General features: G+C 41.1%; 1 protein-coding gene across 3 annotated transcripts in view; it reads right to left on the bottom strand.

The window, feature by feature from the left end:
• Nucleotides 1-18,859, bottom strand: part of LOC109911826 (mycbp associated protein) — a 91,708-nt gene that overhangs the window by 986 nt on the left and 71,863 nt on the right. For 2 of the 3 annotated variants that reach the window (XM_048610921.1, XM_048610920.1), the window contains exons 17-18: nt 7,389-7,483; nt 5,250-5,420 (exon numbers count right to left, since the gene is read on the bottom strand). In XM_048610921.1, the coding sequence (XP_048466878.1) occupies nt 5,250-5,420; nt 7,389-7,483 (266 nt within the window). Of the gene's footprint in view, nt 1-5,249; nt 5,421-7,388; nt 7,484-10,798; nt 10,834-18,859 lie in introns of those variants that run through there. The other variant, XM_048610922.1, reaches the window with a different exon arrangement.

The raw sequence follows: 18,859 nt of genomic DNA on the forward strand, positions 1-18,859 counted from the left end.
TATGAAGATCATGTGGGTAAGTGTAGTGACATAGGAGATTAGCCATGATCATAATGAATCATGCATCAGGCTCAAGGAGCTGACTAGTCTACCCTTCCTATTTCTATTGTTCTTATGGAAGATTAATTCACACAATAGTATTTAATAAATGTTTAATAAAGATCCCTAAGGTTTTTAAAGGAAAGGTGCAATATCCATCTTCTTTAGATGTCAGTTTTGCCAAGTGATAATACTTTCTCCTCTGAGTCAGAAGGTAATGGCTTCAAATTCCACTGCAGAGAGTTGAGCCTAAATTCTAGGTTCACACTCCAGTATAGTAATGAGGGAATGCTTCACTGTTAAACGCACTTTGACATTGTTGCTTTCCTATTTGTTGGAACCTGCTATTCCAAAAGTAACTTAAACACCTTTAATGTATGAAAAAAATTCAATTCAATTCACAGGAGTATTATCAAACAAAATTTGGTACTGAGCCAGATAATCATCTATTGTTAAGCTTGGTCAAAGAGGCAGGTTTTAAAAAAAAACCTTAAAAGGAGGAAAGAGATGCAGTGAAAATAAAAACCAAAAGAACTGCAGATGCTCTAAATCAGAAACAAAAACAAAGTTGCTGGAAAAGTCCAGCAGGTCTGGCAGCATCCGTGAAGGAAAAAACAGAATTAATGTTTATGAACAGAACTATTCTGAGGAAGGGTCAGCAGACCCGAAATGTTAACTCTGTTTTTTCCTTCACAGATGCTGGATGCTGCCAGACCTGCTCGGCTTTTCCAGCAACTTAATTTTTCTAAGAGATGCAGAGAGGTGGAGAGGCTTAGGAAGGAAATGACACAGCATAGGGCCCCCAGGGCGTGGATAACAATAGTGGAATGTTGAAAATAGGGGATGTTTAAGAGGTCAGAATTGAAGGAACACAGACACAAAGAGGGTTGTGGGACTGGAGAAGATTTCAGAGATAGAGAAAGGGTAGGGAATGAGGGGGATTTAAAAACAAGGATTAGAATTTTAAAATCAAGGCATTGTTAATCCAGGAACCAATGTAAATTAATGAGCACAGGAATGGGTGAAAAAGACTTGGTGAGAGTGAGGACATTAGCAACAAAATTATGGGCAATGTCAGAATTATGAAGGATACAAAAGCGATTCTGGCTAGGGGCATATTTGAATAATCAAGTCTAAAGGTAACAAAAGGACCAAACTTGCAGATGCCAGGCTTCAGCCAAATTGATTCATTTCATGTAATGTCAAAAAATGGTTGAAGGCACCGATTACTGCAAAGGTTGTGGGCCCAAACAACATTCTGGCAATAATACTGAAGATGCTCCAGAACTTGCCACACCCCTAGCCAAGCTGTTCCAGAACAGCTACAACATCAACCCAGCAATGTTGAAAATTGCTCAGGTATATCCTGTACAGAAAAAGCAGGACAAGTCCATCATGACCAATTATGGACACAATGACACAAAAGTGTGAGGTGATTCACTTTGGAAGGAGTAACAGGAATACAGAGTACTGGGCTAATGGTAAGATTCTTGGTAGTGTGGATGAGCAGAAAGATCTCGGTGTGCATGTGCATAGATCACTGAAAGTTGCCACCCAGGTTGATAGCGTTGTTAAGAAGGCGTACAGTATGTTAGATTTTATTGGTAGAGGATTGAGTTTCAGAGCCATGAGGTCATGTTGCAGCTGTACAAAACTCTGGTGCGGCCGCACTTGGAGTATTGCGTACAGTTCTGGTCACCGCATTATAGGAAGGATGTGGAAGCATTGGAAAGGGTGCAGAGGAGATTTACTAGGATGTTGCCTGGTATGGAGGGCAGGTCTTATGAGGAAAGGCTGAGGGTCTTGAGGCTGTTTTCGTTAGAGAGAAGAAGGTTAAGAGGTGACTTGATAGAGACATACAAGATGATCAGAGGATTAGATAGGGTGGACAGTGGGAGCCTTTTTCCTCAGATGGTGATGGCTAGCACGAGGGGACATAGCTTTAAATTGAGGGGTGATAGATATAGGACAGATGTCAGAGGTAGGTTCTTTACTCAGAGAGCAGTAAGGGCGTGGAATGCCCTGCCTGCAAAAATAGTAGACTCGCCAACTTTAAGGGCAATTAAATGGTCATTGGATAAACATATGGATGATAATGGAATAGTTTAGGTTAGATGGGCTTCAGATTGGTTTCACAGGTCGGCGCAACATCGAGGGCCGAAGGGCCTGTACTGCGCTGTAATGTTCTATGTTCTATGTTCTAATTATTGCCCCATCAATCTATTCTTGGTCATGAGGAAAGTGATGGCAAGTGTCATCAAAAGTGATATAAACCAGCTGTTGCTTAGCCATAAGCTGTTCACTAATGCTTAGTTTTGATCCTATGATCCTGATCTCATTGCACCCTTGGTTCAAACATGGACAAAAGAGCTGAATTCCAGAGGTAAGGTGAGAATAACAGCCCTTGACATCAAGGCCACATTTGACCAAGTGTGGAATCAATCAGCCCGAGCAAAACTCAAGCCGATGGGAGCCGGGAAGAATCTCTCTGGTGGTTGGAGTCATACCTGGCATTAAGGAAGATGGTTGTGGTTGTTGGAGGTCAGTTAGCTGAGCTCTAGGACATCTCTGCAGCTGTTCCTCTGCGTGGACCAACCATCTTCAGCTGCTTCATCAATGACTTTTCCATAAGTTCAAAAGTGGGGATGTTTGCTGATGATTGCAAAATGTACAGCACCATTTATGACTTCTTAGATACTGATGCAGTCCATGTCCAAATGCATCATGAGGGACAAAATCCAGGTTTGGACTGACAAGTGGCAGTACATTCATACCACATACTAACATGTAACAATTGTCTTCAATAAGAGAGAATCTAACCATCGCCTCTTGACATTAGATGGTATTAGCATTGCTGAATCACCGACTATCAACATCCTGGGGCTTACTCTTGATTAGAAATTGAACTGGACTAGCCATATAGAAACTGTGCCTCCAAAGCAGAGCACAGGCTAGGAATCCTGCGGTAAGTAACTCACTTTCTGTCTCCTCAAAGTCTGTCCATCATCTGTAATGCACATGTCGGGAATTTGATGGAACAATCTCCATTTGCCTGGATTAGTGAACCTCCAAAAATACTCAAGAAGCTTGACACCATCCAGGATAAAATAGCCTGCTTGACTGGCATCACATCCACAAACATTCACTCCCTCCACCACCAATGCTTAGTAGCAGCAGTATTTATTTATAAGATGCACTGTAGAAATTCTCTGAGGCTCCTCAGACAGCACCTTGCCAAACTCATGATCACAATCATCTTGATGGGCAAAGAGCAAGCTCTTCTCCAAGTCACTCACTACCTTAATTTGGAAACTGTTCTTTCAGTGTTGCTGGGTCAAAATTCTGGAATTCTCTCCCTAACAGCATTGAGGGTCTATTTGCACCAAATGGACTGCAAGGTTCAAGAAGGCAACTTACCACCACCTTTTCAAGGGCAATTAGGTTTAGGTAATAAATGCTGGTCCAGCCAGGGATGCTCATATCCCATGAATAAATAAAAGAAAGTTACTGTGCTTGCACGTCTGTGCAAGTGGATGTTCAATAAATGAGCCTTGTATATTTACAAAAAGAGAGGGAGCACCTGTGAACACCCTAAGAAGAAGGGGAAACGCAAAACAAGAACATAAGAACATAAGAAGTAGGAGCAGGAATAGGCCATCTGGCTTGTCGAGCCTGCTTCTCCATTCGATAAGATCATGTCTGATCTTTTCGTGAATTTAGCTCCACTGATGTTCACAGTTATAATGCATCGGCAACATTTCCATATGATGGTTCTCAGTGAACACATAATTTTCTGGCATCATTCATGGTGAGAGAAGTAGAATTAACATTTCGAGTCCGCTATTATTTTTTGAAGTTAACTCTGTTTCTCTCTCCACAGATGCTGTCAGGCCCACTGAGTTTCTCCAGTATTCTCTGTATTTGATTTAGATTTACAGCATCCGCAGTATTTCATCTTTACACTTAATCATTTTTGGCAACTAGACTTGCACACCCTGCCCTCTGTACAATCTACAGGAATATGAAGCCTGCTTGAAATCAGTTCCTGAGTCCCATGGCCCAGTATGAGTCCAGGCAATGGGTGCCAGCGACTTTTGAATGACACTGTGACTATCACAGCTGAGCCTGAAACTCACTTTGTTCAAAGACAGTACGTTAAAATCTCTCAATAGGTATTTGTTAGAGCCCTCACTGATTTTTTACTATGTTTATTTTATTCTTTTATCAATTTTGGTTTGGAGCTGTGAACTATAAGCTGAAGATGACTTTTGGACAGTGGGAAAACAAACTAAACAAGCTTTTGCTTATTCATGAGGCCAGGCCTGGAAGTTAATTGCAGGTAGTTTCCTGTTCAAAACGTTCCACAGATGCTTTGAACCAGAAAAGAGCATTATGTATAAACAGATGGCAGAAGTTGGCTATTAACAAGGTCAGTATCTGGGAATTGGTACCTGCAAGTCTGGAAAAAAATCTTACGGTCAACCAGATAGCAAATGTTGAATGGTAACTGGGACCTAATGGGGAAGGCGATCGAGTTTCAACTGAGTTTTTGGCTGTGTTATCTCAAAATAAAACGGATTCTGGCTGTTGATGCATGAAGATTTGATAGCTCCCTGCCTAAGTGCGCATGAGCAGCTTTTGGAAGTTTGGAGAATAGAAAACTAAATTATAAGTATTACTAACTTTATTTGAGCAAACTATGTAAAGGTGAGCCTAATTGACATCTTCAGGAAAACAACTAAGAAACCATTATTTATGCCTGTTAGCCCAGTAGGCTGGATGGCTAGCTTGCAAAGCAGAGTGATACCAACAGTGCATGTTCAATTCTCACATCGGCTGAAGTCACCATGAAGACCATGCCTTCTCAGCCTCACCTTAGGTGAGATGACCCTCAGGTTAAACTTACCACTTAATGAACAGTGGGTTTATGGCAACTTTGTCTTTGATTGTACCAGGATCACTTCACTATTTCACCATTGACTGTAAGATTAGCCAAAATCAGGCCAAAGGAACAAACAAAATGTGTAATTCTGCTTCCAACAGCAAGAAAGATGGAATGTTGCTTACATTTCTGCTTTAAAACATGAAACTTCATTGTCTTGTCTTACCCTGCCACCTCAACATAAGTAACAAGGATTTTAATAAAGGTTTCTTCGCATTCACTGTGCTGGTTGATATAACAAAGAATTTAATAACTCCGAGGCTCTCACCTCTATGTACAATTTCTCTCTGTATATCTGCTGTAGGATGGGGTCTTCCTGATTCAGATCTGGTTCAGGACTTTCCCTGGATGTTGTTGGCTGCTTGCTGGCTCTGGATGATGGGGGACTGATATATTTTTTATCATCTCTGGCCTTTGACTTTTTGGCAGATGGTCGTTTCTACAAGAAAAAATGGTGCAGGTTAGTAATGCTTTACAGTTGCAGTACTGAGGATCAGGATTCTGCTTTCACCACGCAACAATTTGTACATGTCATGGATGGTACTAAAATATCAGGCTTAGTAAATAATATTGACGATCAAGGAGAGCTGCAGATGAATAGGTTGGTAACTCAGGCAAAAAGATGACAAGTAGAATTCAGTTTCAGAGTGTGTAAGGTGGTACATACCGATGTTTAAAAACAAATACCTGTTAAAGGTAGAAAGTAATGTGATTTGGCAAAGGAGACAAACTTGATACTTCAGCTTGCAAGTCATTAAAAGGGACACCTCAAGTAGGCAAAGCCATAAAAATGTTAATGGTATCATAGGTTTCAGAGCAATTGTTATAGAATACAAAAATCATGATGTTGCAGTGAATCTATATAAAAAATGGTTGGAATTCTGCATATGGTTTAGACTCCAACACAATAGGGAAAATATTAATGCAAATGAGAGGGTATAAATTCACCCTGGTGCAAGAAAATACAAATAAAGTGAACTTAAAAAATGTCTATTTTTGCCTAGAGACTAGGATGCATTTGACATGCGTTATAAAATATTAAGGACAGGCCAGTGTAGGTAGAAAGAGACTAGCTCGGATGTTCCACTGTACCAGTGCTGTATTCCTCACAACCCAGTGTAAATGTCAAGGGTGAGCCCAGACCTACTGTGCTGACTAGCCCTGCACCAATCACAGCTTCAGGTAGACCATCTGCCCCCATGTAGGGAGAAAATTCCACATCCTAAAAGGTGGTGGTCAATCAAATGGCTCGCAGCTCTCTTCTCACAATTGTGTCACCAGATGCTGAGGTTACTGTTACTGTGCAAGGGTCCTGGAGAGGCCAGAATGGCAGAATAGCAAGGGAAAAGAAATGGGAGAGGAGGGAACCAGGAGACCTTGGGTGAAATAATGTTTTCACAAGCAGTGAAATCTATTGGGTTTCACTCTTGGCACCAGTCCTGGGAAAAATTGTTTGGGGGATGATGGAGAAAGAAGAAGCCTTTGCATGGCTATTTAGCCAAGGGCAAGCATTTAACCTAACACCTCCTAAAATGGTAGGCAATGGGAATGGTATTGCACCCGGTCTCTCTGGCCTGTCAACAGAATGTAGAAGTTAGCCCATTGTTTCCAATGAGCATCTTCAACAAAAGGAGTTAAATACTTGCTTTATACAGAGAACTGTCAAGGTATGAAATTTATGGCCAGACCAGGTGATTGTATCAGAGACAGTGTCAACATTTAAGAATTCAGTACATGTCAAAGGGATAAGGCAAGAGGTCAGATATAAAGTAAGGATACTACTTGTGTGGAGAATAAACAGGGGCCATTCAAGTTTAAGGTTCATTCCTGTTGCATGTTCAATGCAGGTTTTTGTGACTTCTATTATCGTGTCTAAATCCAGTGGTGGGAGTAGGAATCACTTCCACTTTGAGATGGCCTGACTTTTCTCAAATGATGGTTTTGAAGGTTTGAAATAGACTTTATTTTCTCATCTTGAAACCTGACTTAGACCATTGAGATAAATGTCTCATCTGCTAGTTGCAATGGTCTTGTGTCATAGGGATGAAGACAGAATGGAAAGGTGAGACAAATCAAAAAAATAGAAAAAATAAACCATGCTTGGAGTTTAGGAACCAGAAAGGAAAACTATGGGGAGTTCCATACTGTTAAGCCCTTAAAGTGAAAAAACAAATAGAATTAGGACATGGTATGAAATGCCTTGATTTCAACACAATATGGTGGAGAAAGTGTGTCAAGCATTTTACCTGGATCTTAAAACAGATTATATTGGCTACAGGTTACTCATAATGCTGTCTGCAATATTTATGGCCCTATAATCAATTCCAAACTAATCATGACTCCAAAGCAAAAAGCAAAGCTAGCAATTTAACAAAGCAGAAGAGAGAATTCAAAGAAGCAATCATACCTCCTTCTCTTCTTCTTTCCCAGCAGATTTAGTTCCTTTCTTTCCTTTTTTGTCAGTTGTTTTCTTGTCATCCTTTTTACTTTGTTTTTTGATTTCTGTTTGGCAATGATATTACGACAGTCGTAGACAATTTATGGGAAGGAATTTTTAATGGACAGGAAAGGAACAGAGAAATATCTTAAGTTCCAGGTTTCAAAAATGTCTGTTTGGCAATTACATGTTTTTAAACAAAACTCTGTCCAAGACGGAAAAAGATTTTTCCATGCTCTGCCCTTGACATGACAGACATACCTAACACCTAAACCAGTGGCTTTCATTTTAAATAAACAGTGCAGTTTACACTTTATATAAACTTTGATTTTTAGAACTCTTTAATATATGTACCCACTTCCCACTGAATATCACATGGATTATTAAACATTCGCTTCTCATGTTCATCTCTTTCACTGCCTCATCCTACTATGTCTTAAATGTTCTCCAGCCACATACCCTCTCCAGAATCATTATATCTTGACTTATTCAATTCATCCCTTTATCCTGTGACTGACAGCATAGCCTTCATCTGCAACAATCCCGGTTTCTGGAATTCCTCTTTAAACTTATCACCTTTAAAAATCTTCTCAAAACCCATACTTTTGATAAAGCTTAGTAACTTCTACAAATGTTCCTCCCTGGGCTCAGTATCTTTTTTAAAAATTCTTTTCAATTTTTCTTTATTTTCCATTAAGCCCCCACCCACCCCTAGCAATTGCAAAACACCATGTGGTAGTTTCTGGCTAAGTGGCTACTCAGCTAAAGTGGGACCTGGGTTTGATCTGAAATCTGTGCTGAGTAATTGACCTCAACAGCAAAGCTATTGAGTGTGCTACAATAAGTCTTGATTGTCCTAGCCTGGAAGAGGTAAATGCACCAAAATTTTCACAATTTTTTGTAAATTATTTTGGGAATTGTATGATGAGTGAAGGCAGGATTTTGCTCCATTGGGATTACAGTACCTTCTTCCAAATGTCAAACATTATGCTTATACACAGCTTCTGGCATCTCAGTTGATGAATGACTACGTGGACGAAATATTGGAGTGCAGCGAATGCCCAGAAATATAAATCTCAGCCTAAATCAATGCTTTAAGGAATGTGGTGGGAGAGGGGGCAGGAGGCAGATTGAAGGTGCACATCTCAGGACTTTAACAGTCATTGTATCTCTATATGGTGTAGTGGTTTTCCACAGTAAGGACTCACTTTAGTTCTTCCACCCTGAGCTACTCCTGTCCTTAAAAGTGCTGATCTGTGTTCACCAATTTGAAATGGACATGGGCTTTCCTGCATATGGACATGGGGTTTCCTGCAGCAGTCAGTGGGGTGATGATTAGAGGCAGAAACGCTGGCTGATTTTTTTTCTAACCATAATCTAAATGTTGCCTAGGCTCAGATTGGCTGATCAAGTGCAGAATGAGGATGGAATTCCAGCTCTTATGACTTCTATTGCCGGAATGGAAAATGTCTATACCCATGTGCCTATGGAAGGAATATAGAAGTTTAATATTTATACTGCACTCAGCTGTCAGTTTACAATCTTTCTGAAGTTCTGATGGTTCAAATTGGTGTCTCCTGCTATTAAATGCTATTTTAATAATTTATGAAAATAAAATAGATTGTTAAACCCCACAGATAAGTTTACTTGTTTTCACTTGCGAGACCACTTTTGAACTGAATATTTTGTTTTGGCAGTGGCAACACCTTCATTTTGGTAATTAAAAACAGGACCATTTTCTATTGCTGCATTTAAAAGATGTCTCCAAATGATGCACAATTATTTTGTAGCTGTGGTTTTAGTTTGGGCAAAATATAATTAACCAAATGCACCAAATTGTCAGGCAATATTCCCTCAGTACTGCATTGAAGTGTCAGCCTGGATTATGTCCAGATTGGGGCTTGAATTCTGGTTTAGGGTAACATAGGGCTTTGTCACTGCACGTGTAATCCAGAAACCTGGATTATCGATCTATAGAGTTCAAACGTGAGCTCAAATCTCAGCACAGCAGCTGCAGAACTGAAACTTAATTAATTAAATAAATCAGGAATTAATATTGTGTCAATAATGGTGATCACAAAACTACTGGATTGTTATAAGAACCTACCTAGTCCACTTATGTTCTGTAGGAAAGGAAATCTGCTGTACTTATTCAATCTAGTTATATATGACTCGAGATGCACACCAATGCTTCTGACTCTTAACTGCTCTCCAAAATAAACTAGTAAGCCACTCAGTTGTATCAAACGGAAATATGCTGGTCTTGCCAGTGATGCCACGTTTCTGAATGAATTTAAAAAATCCTATAACCTCTGACTCAGAGGCAAGGGTACTCCGCTTGAACCAAGAGCATATTTCACAATGAAAAGGAAATGGTCATTCTTCAGCGTTGCTGATTCTTTTCCAGATTAACTGCAGAGTTCAGTTTTGCTAATTTTGTGAAAGCTTTCTCTTTGTTGGTTGCATGAAATACACTGCTGTACAAGCAGGTCCATCAGTATCATCTGTACACGTGCCATCGTGCCTACATGACAACTGGAGAATGGAATCTCCATTTTCTTTTATCACAGCCCTTTGCAAAATGTCTCATGATTCTGGTTTTAGACTAGCTACAAACTAGCATTTTCATATAAAAAGCGTTCTGATGATTGTAAGGTCATTTTAAAATCTAAAACAGACAATGGTTAAACATGGTTTCAGAAATACTCACAAGTTGATAGCAATCTCCTGAAAACACTTACTTGTGGGTCAAAAGCATTGAAGCAACATTGATAAAACTAAGTTCTCCAATCCAAACTTTTCATACAGTCAACGCCTATTACTATTCATTCCGGATGAAAAGATGATACTTCGTGGCTCTGTAGGACTGTGCATTTATATGGAATTACAGAGCACTCTTAATTTTCAGAGAAAAACACATTTTGGTGGCTAATCTGGGAGCAACCCTCTGGGAAAACCAACCTATATTTCTGCAATGGTTGTCACTGTTTCCATATTTTCACACTTGGAGATTCATGGCAAGATTTAAAGGCTGATAGAATAATGTTGTTTTCCAATCTTCATGTTCATCCTTTGAAGAACAATATGGAGCAGTGGAAGGATTTTGGACATATTAACAGTCTGACAAGCCAGTCAGGATCACTCAATTACCATCATTATAGCAGCTCATAGAATAGTTAGTTCCATAGGGGAGGAGGACATAATGGACTCCCATACGTCCTAGCATGAGCCTGGGTCATCCATTCCCACCAGACCTGATATTCTGCTGGATGTCAACATAGAATTCATAGTCAGAGCCCTGGTCTCCACTCCATAACATGGACTGAAGCAAGGTTCAATCCTGAACCTTTATGAGGTGGGTCTGTTCCCACTGAATCTGAGGCTGGCTCCATCTGCATTCAATGAAGTAGGAATACTTCAGGCAATTGGTAAAGAGAGAGACAGAGAACATAGTTAGAAGTAAACAAGAGGTGCTCAAGAAATCATGAGATTAAATCAAACCACTAAAACCTTGATGCACATCCAGCAGTGTAATGTGGGAAAGCCAACAATTATAGAGGCTAACTCAACATATCATGATTATACTTTCTTGTTGAATAATAAATTCTATTTTGTTTGTGGCAATGTCATGTTAGTTTCTTGCAAAAAGGTTGGATCAGTTGGATGGGGTGATGATCAAGTAAGTTGTATTGTCCTGATTGGTGTTGAGCCACTTGAGTGTTGATGAATTTGCACCCACCAGCCTAGTGCATAGTACTCTATCACACTCCTGACTTGGTTACAATGAACAGGTTTTGAAGAATCAGGAGTGAGTTACTTGCCAGAAAATTCTTAGTCTTTGACCTATCTTGTAGTCACAGTGTTTATATGGTCAGTCTGTTCAATGTCTGGTCAATAGTAAACCCCAGGATGCAGATAGTGGGGAATTCAGTGCTGTCCATTGAATGCAAGAAACAATAGTTAGGTTCCCTCTTGTTGGAAAAAGTTATTGCCTGGTATTTGCACAAATGCTATCTGCCACTTATCAGTCCAAGCCTGAAAGTTGTCCAGATCTTGATACATGCAGCGCGAACTGTTTCACTTGAGGAGTCATGAATAGTGTTGAACACTGAGCATTCATCAGCAAACATCCCCACTTCTGACTTTATGTTGGAGACAAGGGTTGTGATGGTGCACCTGTACATCAATTAACCTAGTACACTATTCTGAGGAACTCCAGCAGTGATATCTTGGGCCTCAAATAATCATAGCCATCTTCTGATCTGTCCTGATTCCTATTGACGATAGTTTCTCTAGGACTCTTTCATGTCACATTCACAGTCAGTGTTTGCAGAACACACTAATATGTTTTACATCTAATGTATATGTAGTCTTGATTGTGCCAATGAGTATACTTGTAATAATGCTCTTGAGAGTAAAATGAGAATACCAATAGTAGAATTGAGAGGGTATACCTGCCAGCAAAGATTTAAGGGTGTATGGCTCTTTTCTCTTGTAAAGATATGACTGAGGAATGATCTGATAGAATACGTTAAGATTTTGAAAGTTTGAGAGAGTAAATATAGAGAAGTTGTTTCTACTTGTGGGCAAGACAAGAATGAGGATATTGTAAATACAATAAGTTGAAGAGGGATGTCAGCAGACATTTCTTAGATCAGAGAAGAGTTAGAAAGTGGAACTCCTTACCACCACATTAAGCAGTTAAGGTAAATAGCATAAAAGAATTTAAAGGATAAACATGTAAGAAAAAAGCTATTGGGGTTAAATAAAGAACGCTGGCAGGAAGCTTATGGAAAGTGTTAACATTGGTCTTACTAGGCTGACTGATCAGTTTTTGAGCTGTAAAGATTTTGTTGTGTGCTCTGATATAGTCCATGGAAAGGTTCTGTTATAACTTAGTTAGTTGTTGTAATTCCAGTTCTTTATTGTTGTTGTTGAACTATTTTATAATTTAAGTTGATTGGGATCCAATCCCACCCATCTACTCTAGAAGGTTTCCTACTTTAATTTTAATGCTTGTCTATACTAACTTAAGATATTCTGACAATTCTACAACTTCCTACCTTTGTTCTTGTTTCTACTTACCAAGTGCTTTAAAACGACCATCCTCTGTATCAACACTAGATGCAGCTGGGTTATTACAAGAAAGTTAGTAAAAGGATAATGGAAAAGGTTCTCCTGTGTTCTATATTGGGTTGACATTAAATAGTCTAAATCAATATTCACAGAGTTCTAAAGAACAGCATTATATCTCCAATTTTTGATACTTGAAACAAGGTCAGCTCTGTCTGTCTGTCCTCCAGAGTCCTAAGTTTTGCAGTCCCCTAGCATACTGTTCTGTGACTCAGTGGGAATGTGTGTCTCTCTAAACTGCTATAACTGCATAACTTGACAAACTGATTTCACCAGTTACCTATTATTTAAATTAAGGAATTTGTTTTTAACACAAAATTATGTTCCTTAGTAATCGCTTAACTGATTTCCCATTTACAGAGTTTGATCACATAAAAGAAGGGAACTATCACAATGAGAGATAGCAAGAACTGCAGATGCTGGAGTCAGAATCAGTACAGTATGGAGCTGGAGGAACACAGCAGCTCAGGCAGCATCAGAAGAACAGGAAAGTCGACGTTTCAGGTTTACACCCTTCATCAGGACCGGGGATCAGGAAGGGAGCTGGGAAATAAATAGAGGGAGGAGGGGTGGGGCTGGCGAAAGGTAGGTGGGATGGTGGGGATTGGTCAGTGGGAAGGATGGCTCGGATAGGCAGGAGTGAAGGTGGACAAGTAGTGTCAGGTCAAGGAGGCGGGGTTGAGAGGGAGGCTTGGACATGGGATGAGGCTCATCCTCCGAGACACCACCCCACGGCCTCCTACCTCCCTTGACTTCTTCATCTCCAACTGGCGTCGTGACATTAATTGCCTCAATCTTTCCACCTCTCTCACTCACTCCAACCTCTCCCCATCAGAATGTGCAGCCCTCCGCTCCAACCCCAAACTCACCATCAAACCGCTGATAAGAGAGGGTGGGCGGTGGTGGTATGGCGTACTGACCTGTACATTGCGGAGGCCAGGCACCAACTCTCTGACACCTCCTACTACCGCCTCTTTGGTTATGACCCCACGCCTGATCACCAAACCATCATCTCCCAGACCATTAATAACCTCATCACCTCAGGAGACCTCCTACCCACAGCCTTCAACCTCATTGTTCCCACACCGCCTGTTTCTATCTCCTTCCCAGAATCCACAAACCTGACTGTCCTGGTTGACCCATTGTCTCTGCCTGCTCCTGCCCCATTGAACTCATCTCCGCTTACATCTACTCTGCTTTTTCCCACCCCACCCCAGTCCAAGGAACTTTCCACCTACGTTCAGGACACTACCTGTGCCTTCCACCTCCTCCAAGACTTTCAATTTTCCGGCTTCTAACACTTCATCTTCACCATGGTCTTCCAATCCGTGTACACTTGTATCCCCCACACAGATGGCCTAAAAGCCCTCTGCTTCTTCGTCTCCTGCAAGCCCAACCAGTCCCCCTCCACCGACACCCTCATCCGTCTAACAGAACTTGTCCTTACCCTCAACAACCTTTTCTTTAACTCCTCCCACTTCCTACAGACTAAAAGGGTGGCTATGGGCACCTGTATGGGTCCAAGCTATGCCTGCCTCCTCACAGGATACATGGAACAGTCTCTCTCCCTCTGTTACACTGGCACCATCCCTCACCTCTTCCTCCGCTATATTGATGACTGTATCAGCACTGCCTCATGCTCCCATGAGGAGCTTGAACAGTTCATCGACTTTACCAACACCTTTCTTCCCAACCTCAAATTCACTTGGACCATCTCCGACACCTCCCTCCCCTTCCTGGACCTCTCCGTCTCTATCTCTGATAACCGTCTCATCACTGTCATCTATTTCAAAAACCACCGGCTCCTATAGCTACCTTGATGACAACACCTCTCACCCACCTTCCTGCAAGAATGCGATCCCTCACTCCCAATTCCTTTGCCTCCGCTGCATCTGCTCTCAAGATGGAGTGTTCCACTCCCGGACATCCCAGATGTCCTCCTACTTCATGGACTGCAACTTCCTACCTCCATTGATCCACAATGCCCTCAACCGCATCTCTTGCATTTCCCACACTTCTGCCCTCAAACCCCCTCCCCCAGTTAAAAATAAGGACAGAGCTCCCCCTGGTCCTCACATACTACCCCACTAACCTCCACATCCAGTGCATCATCCTCCACCACTTCTGTCACCTGCAATCCAACCCCACCACCAAAGAGATATTTCCCTCCCCACTCCTATCTGCCTTCTGTAGGGACCGCTCATTCAGTGACTCCCTTGTCCACTCCACACTCCCCACCAGCCCCACCACACCTGGCACCTTTCCCTGCAACTGCAGGAAGTGCTACATTTGCCCCTACACCTCCCCTCTCATCTTCGTCCAAGGCCCTAGACAAACTTTCCAAATCCAACAGAGATTCACCTGTACATCCTCCAACCTGGTCTACTGTATCTGTTGCTCCTGATGTGGTGTCTTCTACATCGGTGAAACCAAGCGCAGACTTGGTGACCAATTTTCGGAGCATCTGCGCTCTGTACTCTATAATCAATAGCACCTTCCAGGTGCCAACCAATTTAACTGCCCCTCCCACTCCCTTGGTGACATGTCCATCCTGGGCCTCCTCCTCCTTCAATGGCACAATGACGCCACATGCAAACTGGAGGAACACCACCTCATACTCTGCCTCAGGAGCCCAAAGCCCGAAGGCTCAATGAAGAATTCACCAGTTTCAAAATCTTCCCACTTCCGGCCTCATCCCATGTCCAACCCACCCTCTCATTTCCACCTCCTTGAACTGACACTACCTGTCCATCTTTTTTCCCATCTACCTGTCCCATCCTTCCCACTGACCAATCCCCACTATGACTCCCACCTGCATTCACCTATCACCATTGCAACAACCTTCCGCCATGCCCACCTTTCCTCCCTCTATTTATTTCCCAGCTCCCTTGCCCCTCCCTGGTCCTGATAAAGGGTGTAAACCTGAAAAGTCGACTTTCCTGCTTCTCTAATGCTACCTGACCTGCTGTGTTCCTCCAGCTCCACACTTTATTGAAACTGACACAATGAGGAGACTTTCCTCAAAAATTGAGTTTGAGACACATTATTGGATCAGTGTAAGTCAAGCTTTACCTCAGTGACTGATGCAAATTCCATTGTTCTAAAGTTAAAAGTGTTCCATTGTCAGTCCCAACCTCCCTCACGTTGACTAGTGCCCAATTCACAAAGAAATAAAAGAGTTACAGTCAAATCTCTTTCCTTCTTTAATTAAATGGTTACTCTTTGTTATGTGTCCACCAATCCTTGAGTATCTTTAATGCTCCATGAACCCCAGTTGGCTTATCCCACCTGGAACGCTTGTGATGTTGCTTCTTTAAGAACTGACACTTGACTGTGTCATGCAGGACCAAATTTGCTTGGTCCTGATTTTACACAAGCATCTTGTATGTGTCGATAATTTACCATTTATCTAGTCTGGTTTCAATCTCTGAAAATGCTACCTTACACTTATCCCTAAGCCATATATCCTGCTGCTGACAGAAAAGTTTATGCCTTACAAATTATATGTGGAACTAGCGTTGAGTTCTGGGAGTCCTACCATCAAGAGGAGGGTGATGCACTGGAATGAGTAGAAAAAAATGTGACAGAAATAATTTCAGGTCTCAGTGCTCTCAATTATGAAGAGAAAATAGCGTCCATGTTTTTGTGAAGAGGAGAGGAATGTATGTTGTTATTCCATTTGTCCCCAACAGAGGGATTTAGTAAAATGGATCTAACATCTAACAAAATGTTGATACCCTTTAAAATATCTAATAACCATGTGATTGGAATCAGGACTGAGGTAGTAATAGGCAGAAACCACAACAATGTGAACAGGACCCTCACTGGTAATTGAGGCCATGACAATGTCACATCAAGATGCAACGGGATCTGAAAATTTGAAAATTCTGAAGTCCGTTTGAAGGAACCTTGATTATAGAAAATTAATTGGTGCACATGCTGATAAGGTAGACTTTGGTACTGGAGATCAAATGCGTGTATAGAGTCTGTGATAGGGCAAAGTGTACACTGGTTCTGAAACAGTATGACTGATGGGCTTCTTGACTTTTCTTCCCTTAACAATTTATGTTCCTAACATCAGGTTCCATGTATCCAACCTGTCCAAAGATTTCTTGTTGAGAAATAACCTTTTCCCAACATTAACCAACCCAGAATAATCAGGGGGCAATCATTTCTAAATAACATTGGATTTATACGGCAAAACCTATAAAAAGGCAGTTTGATATGCTGAAACACAATTGATGCGACAATTAGCAAGTATGCTGCGATCACAGTTTACTTGTTAACATAGTTCATGTCCTTAAACTCATAGGTATCAAAACTGGTTGTGTCTTCCACCTAATCAAGGCCCATATATTAAGAATACTCAAACGATTTCAGAACCAACTCCTAGACCTGTATCTGTGACTTAGCTGTGCAGAGGATGTCATCATGTCTTGGTGGTGCCACTTAGACAAATATCTCTCATTCCATAATAAAGTATGCTATTCATTACTTTCCCAAGAAAATAGCAAGCATGATACCACTTAGCCTAATATTTATTCACTGATCATACTTTTTACGTGCTGTTTGATAGGTAGTAATTCCTGAATCATGACCTTGGACATTTGTTTAAGTTGCTCAATAATAAAAATAGCTAATTGTCTTGAATAAACTGACACCTCAACATTGCAGGATACTCTGCATAGGGATCCTCCAGATATTGCTCTTCTATTGAATCACCTGTCAGGACCCACTTCACTCACCTGTTTGTTTCCAGCTGAAGCTAAACTGACTCTAGCTAAACACTTACTACAGCCTCCCTCCTTCAGAACTACACAGTCTTGTGTGGTTGTGTCTGTGGAGAATACATTTTATTTAAAGAATGAATAATATTTTATGACAAGTATTTCATTTATATAGTGCCTTTTACAACTCCTTAAAAGCTGTTCTGGCTAGCCTCCCATCCTTCACACTCCACAAAATTGAGCTATCCAGAACTCTGCTGCCCATTTCTAAGTTGAACCAAGTTCCATTCATGCATTACTTATGAGCTCATTGACCTACATTGGCTGCTGATCCAAGAACACTTCAAAATTCTCATCCATGTATCAAACTGCTCCAGTCTTGCACTTTCTTATCTCTGTAAACTCCAGCTCTACCTCCTGTTCCCTTTGATCTCATTTGCACTAAACGGTTCATCACTCAACATTCCCTCTTGGCCCACATATTAGTCGAATTAGTAAACAGTTCTCTCCCTTCAGGTACTGTCTATCTCTCCATCAAATATGCCATTATCACCCTCTCCTCAAAATCCAATCCTTGATCCCACCAGCATTGTACTGTCCCATCTCTAGGCTCCATTTTCTCTCCAAACTCCTTGAACATGTTGTCACCTCTACCTGCTCCCTCTTTCACAGTATCCCACGTTTGAATATCTCCAATCAGGTTTCCATTCCTGCTGCAGTATTGAAGCAGCTCTTATTAAAGTTTAATATCTCCTTGTGTGGCCGAGTATCACACTTTGAAAAGCACCTTGCTACATTTCATTATGTTAGAGGCGCTTTATAAACATAAGTACTAGTATAAATGCAATATTTTATCAGGAACAGCCTACTTGGACCATTTACCTGCAAAATGATGTGCTGGAATGATATCAAAGGGCCAAGGTTAAACAAGTTCACTGTAGCAGTTAAACAGCATATTCCAAATACCTAGATAACATATGGCCAACATCGTTGAGCATCAGCTGATATGACCTATACAGCTTTACTTTAGTGAGCTTGTGCTGAAAGGATAGGCTGTCATAGTATTTTCTGGAAATTTCTTGTTTGCAGCCAACAACTTGAATTAGAACAAGGTGATTCAGGCCTCCAAGCCTACTGAAACATTCAACACAAACATGGCTAATTGTCCAATTCAATTCTATCTTCCTGCAATGTAACCTCATTCCCTCAGTGTTAGAACATACTCAACAAATGAGCACTTACAGTCCATTTGGGGTAGAGAATTTCAAAGATTCTTTAACATTTGGTCTCCTGGAAAACTTGCAAAATTGGACATGCAGAATAAATTATCAGAATGCTGATATTTTAAGGCCTGACACTTATTCCTGATCTTGTCAACGGGCAAGTGACATTACCTGAACTTTGGCCAATAAAAGTCATAATCATAAATGATATTTAGCTTCAAGTCAACACAGCATTGAGAAGTGTATATGTTTGGAACTGCCAATGTTCAGCATGTATTTCCCACAACCTTGCTCAGTGGCTCTCAAATACTTCTGGTTGAAGAAACTGTTTCCAATTGATCACCCACGAGGGAAAAAT

Source organism: Rhincodon typus, chromosome 23, assembly GCF_021869965.1.
Source record: "Rhincodon typus isolate 14 chromosome 23, sRhiTyp1.1, whole genome shotgun sequence".
Taxonomy (NCBI): Eukaryota; Metazoa; Chordata; class Chondrichthyes; order Orectolobiformes; family Rhincodontidae; genus Rhincodon; species Rhincodon typus.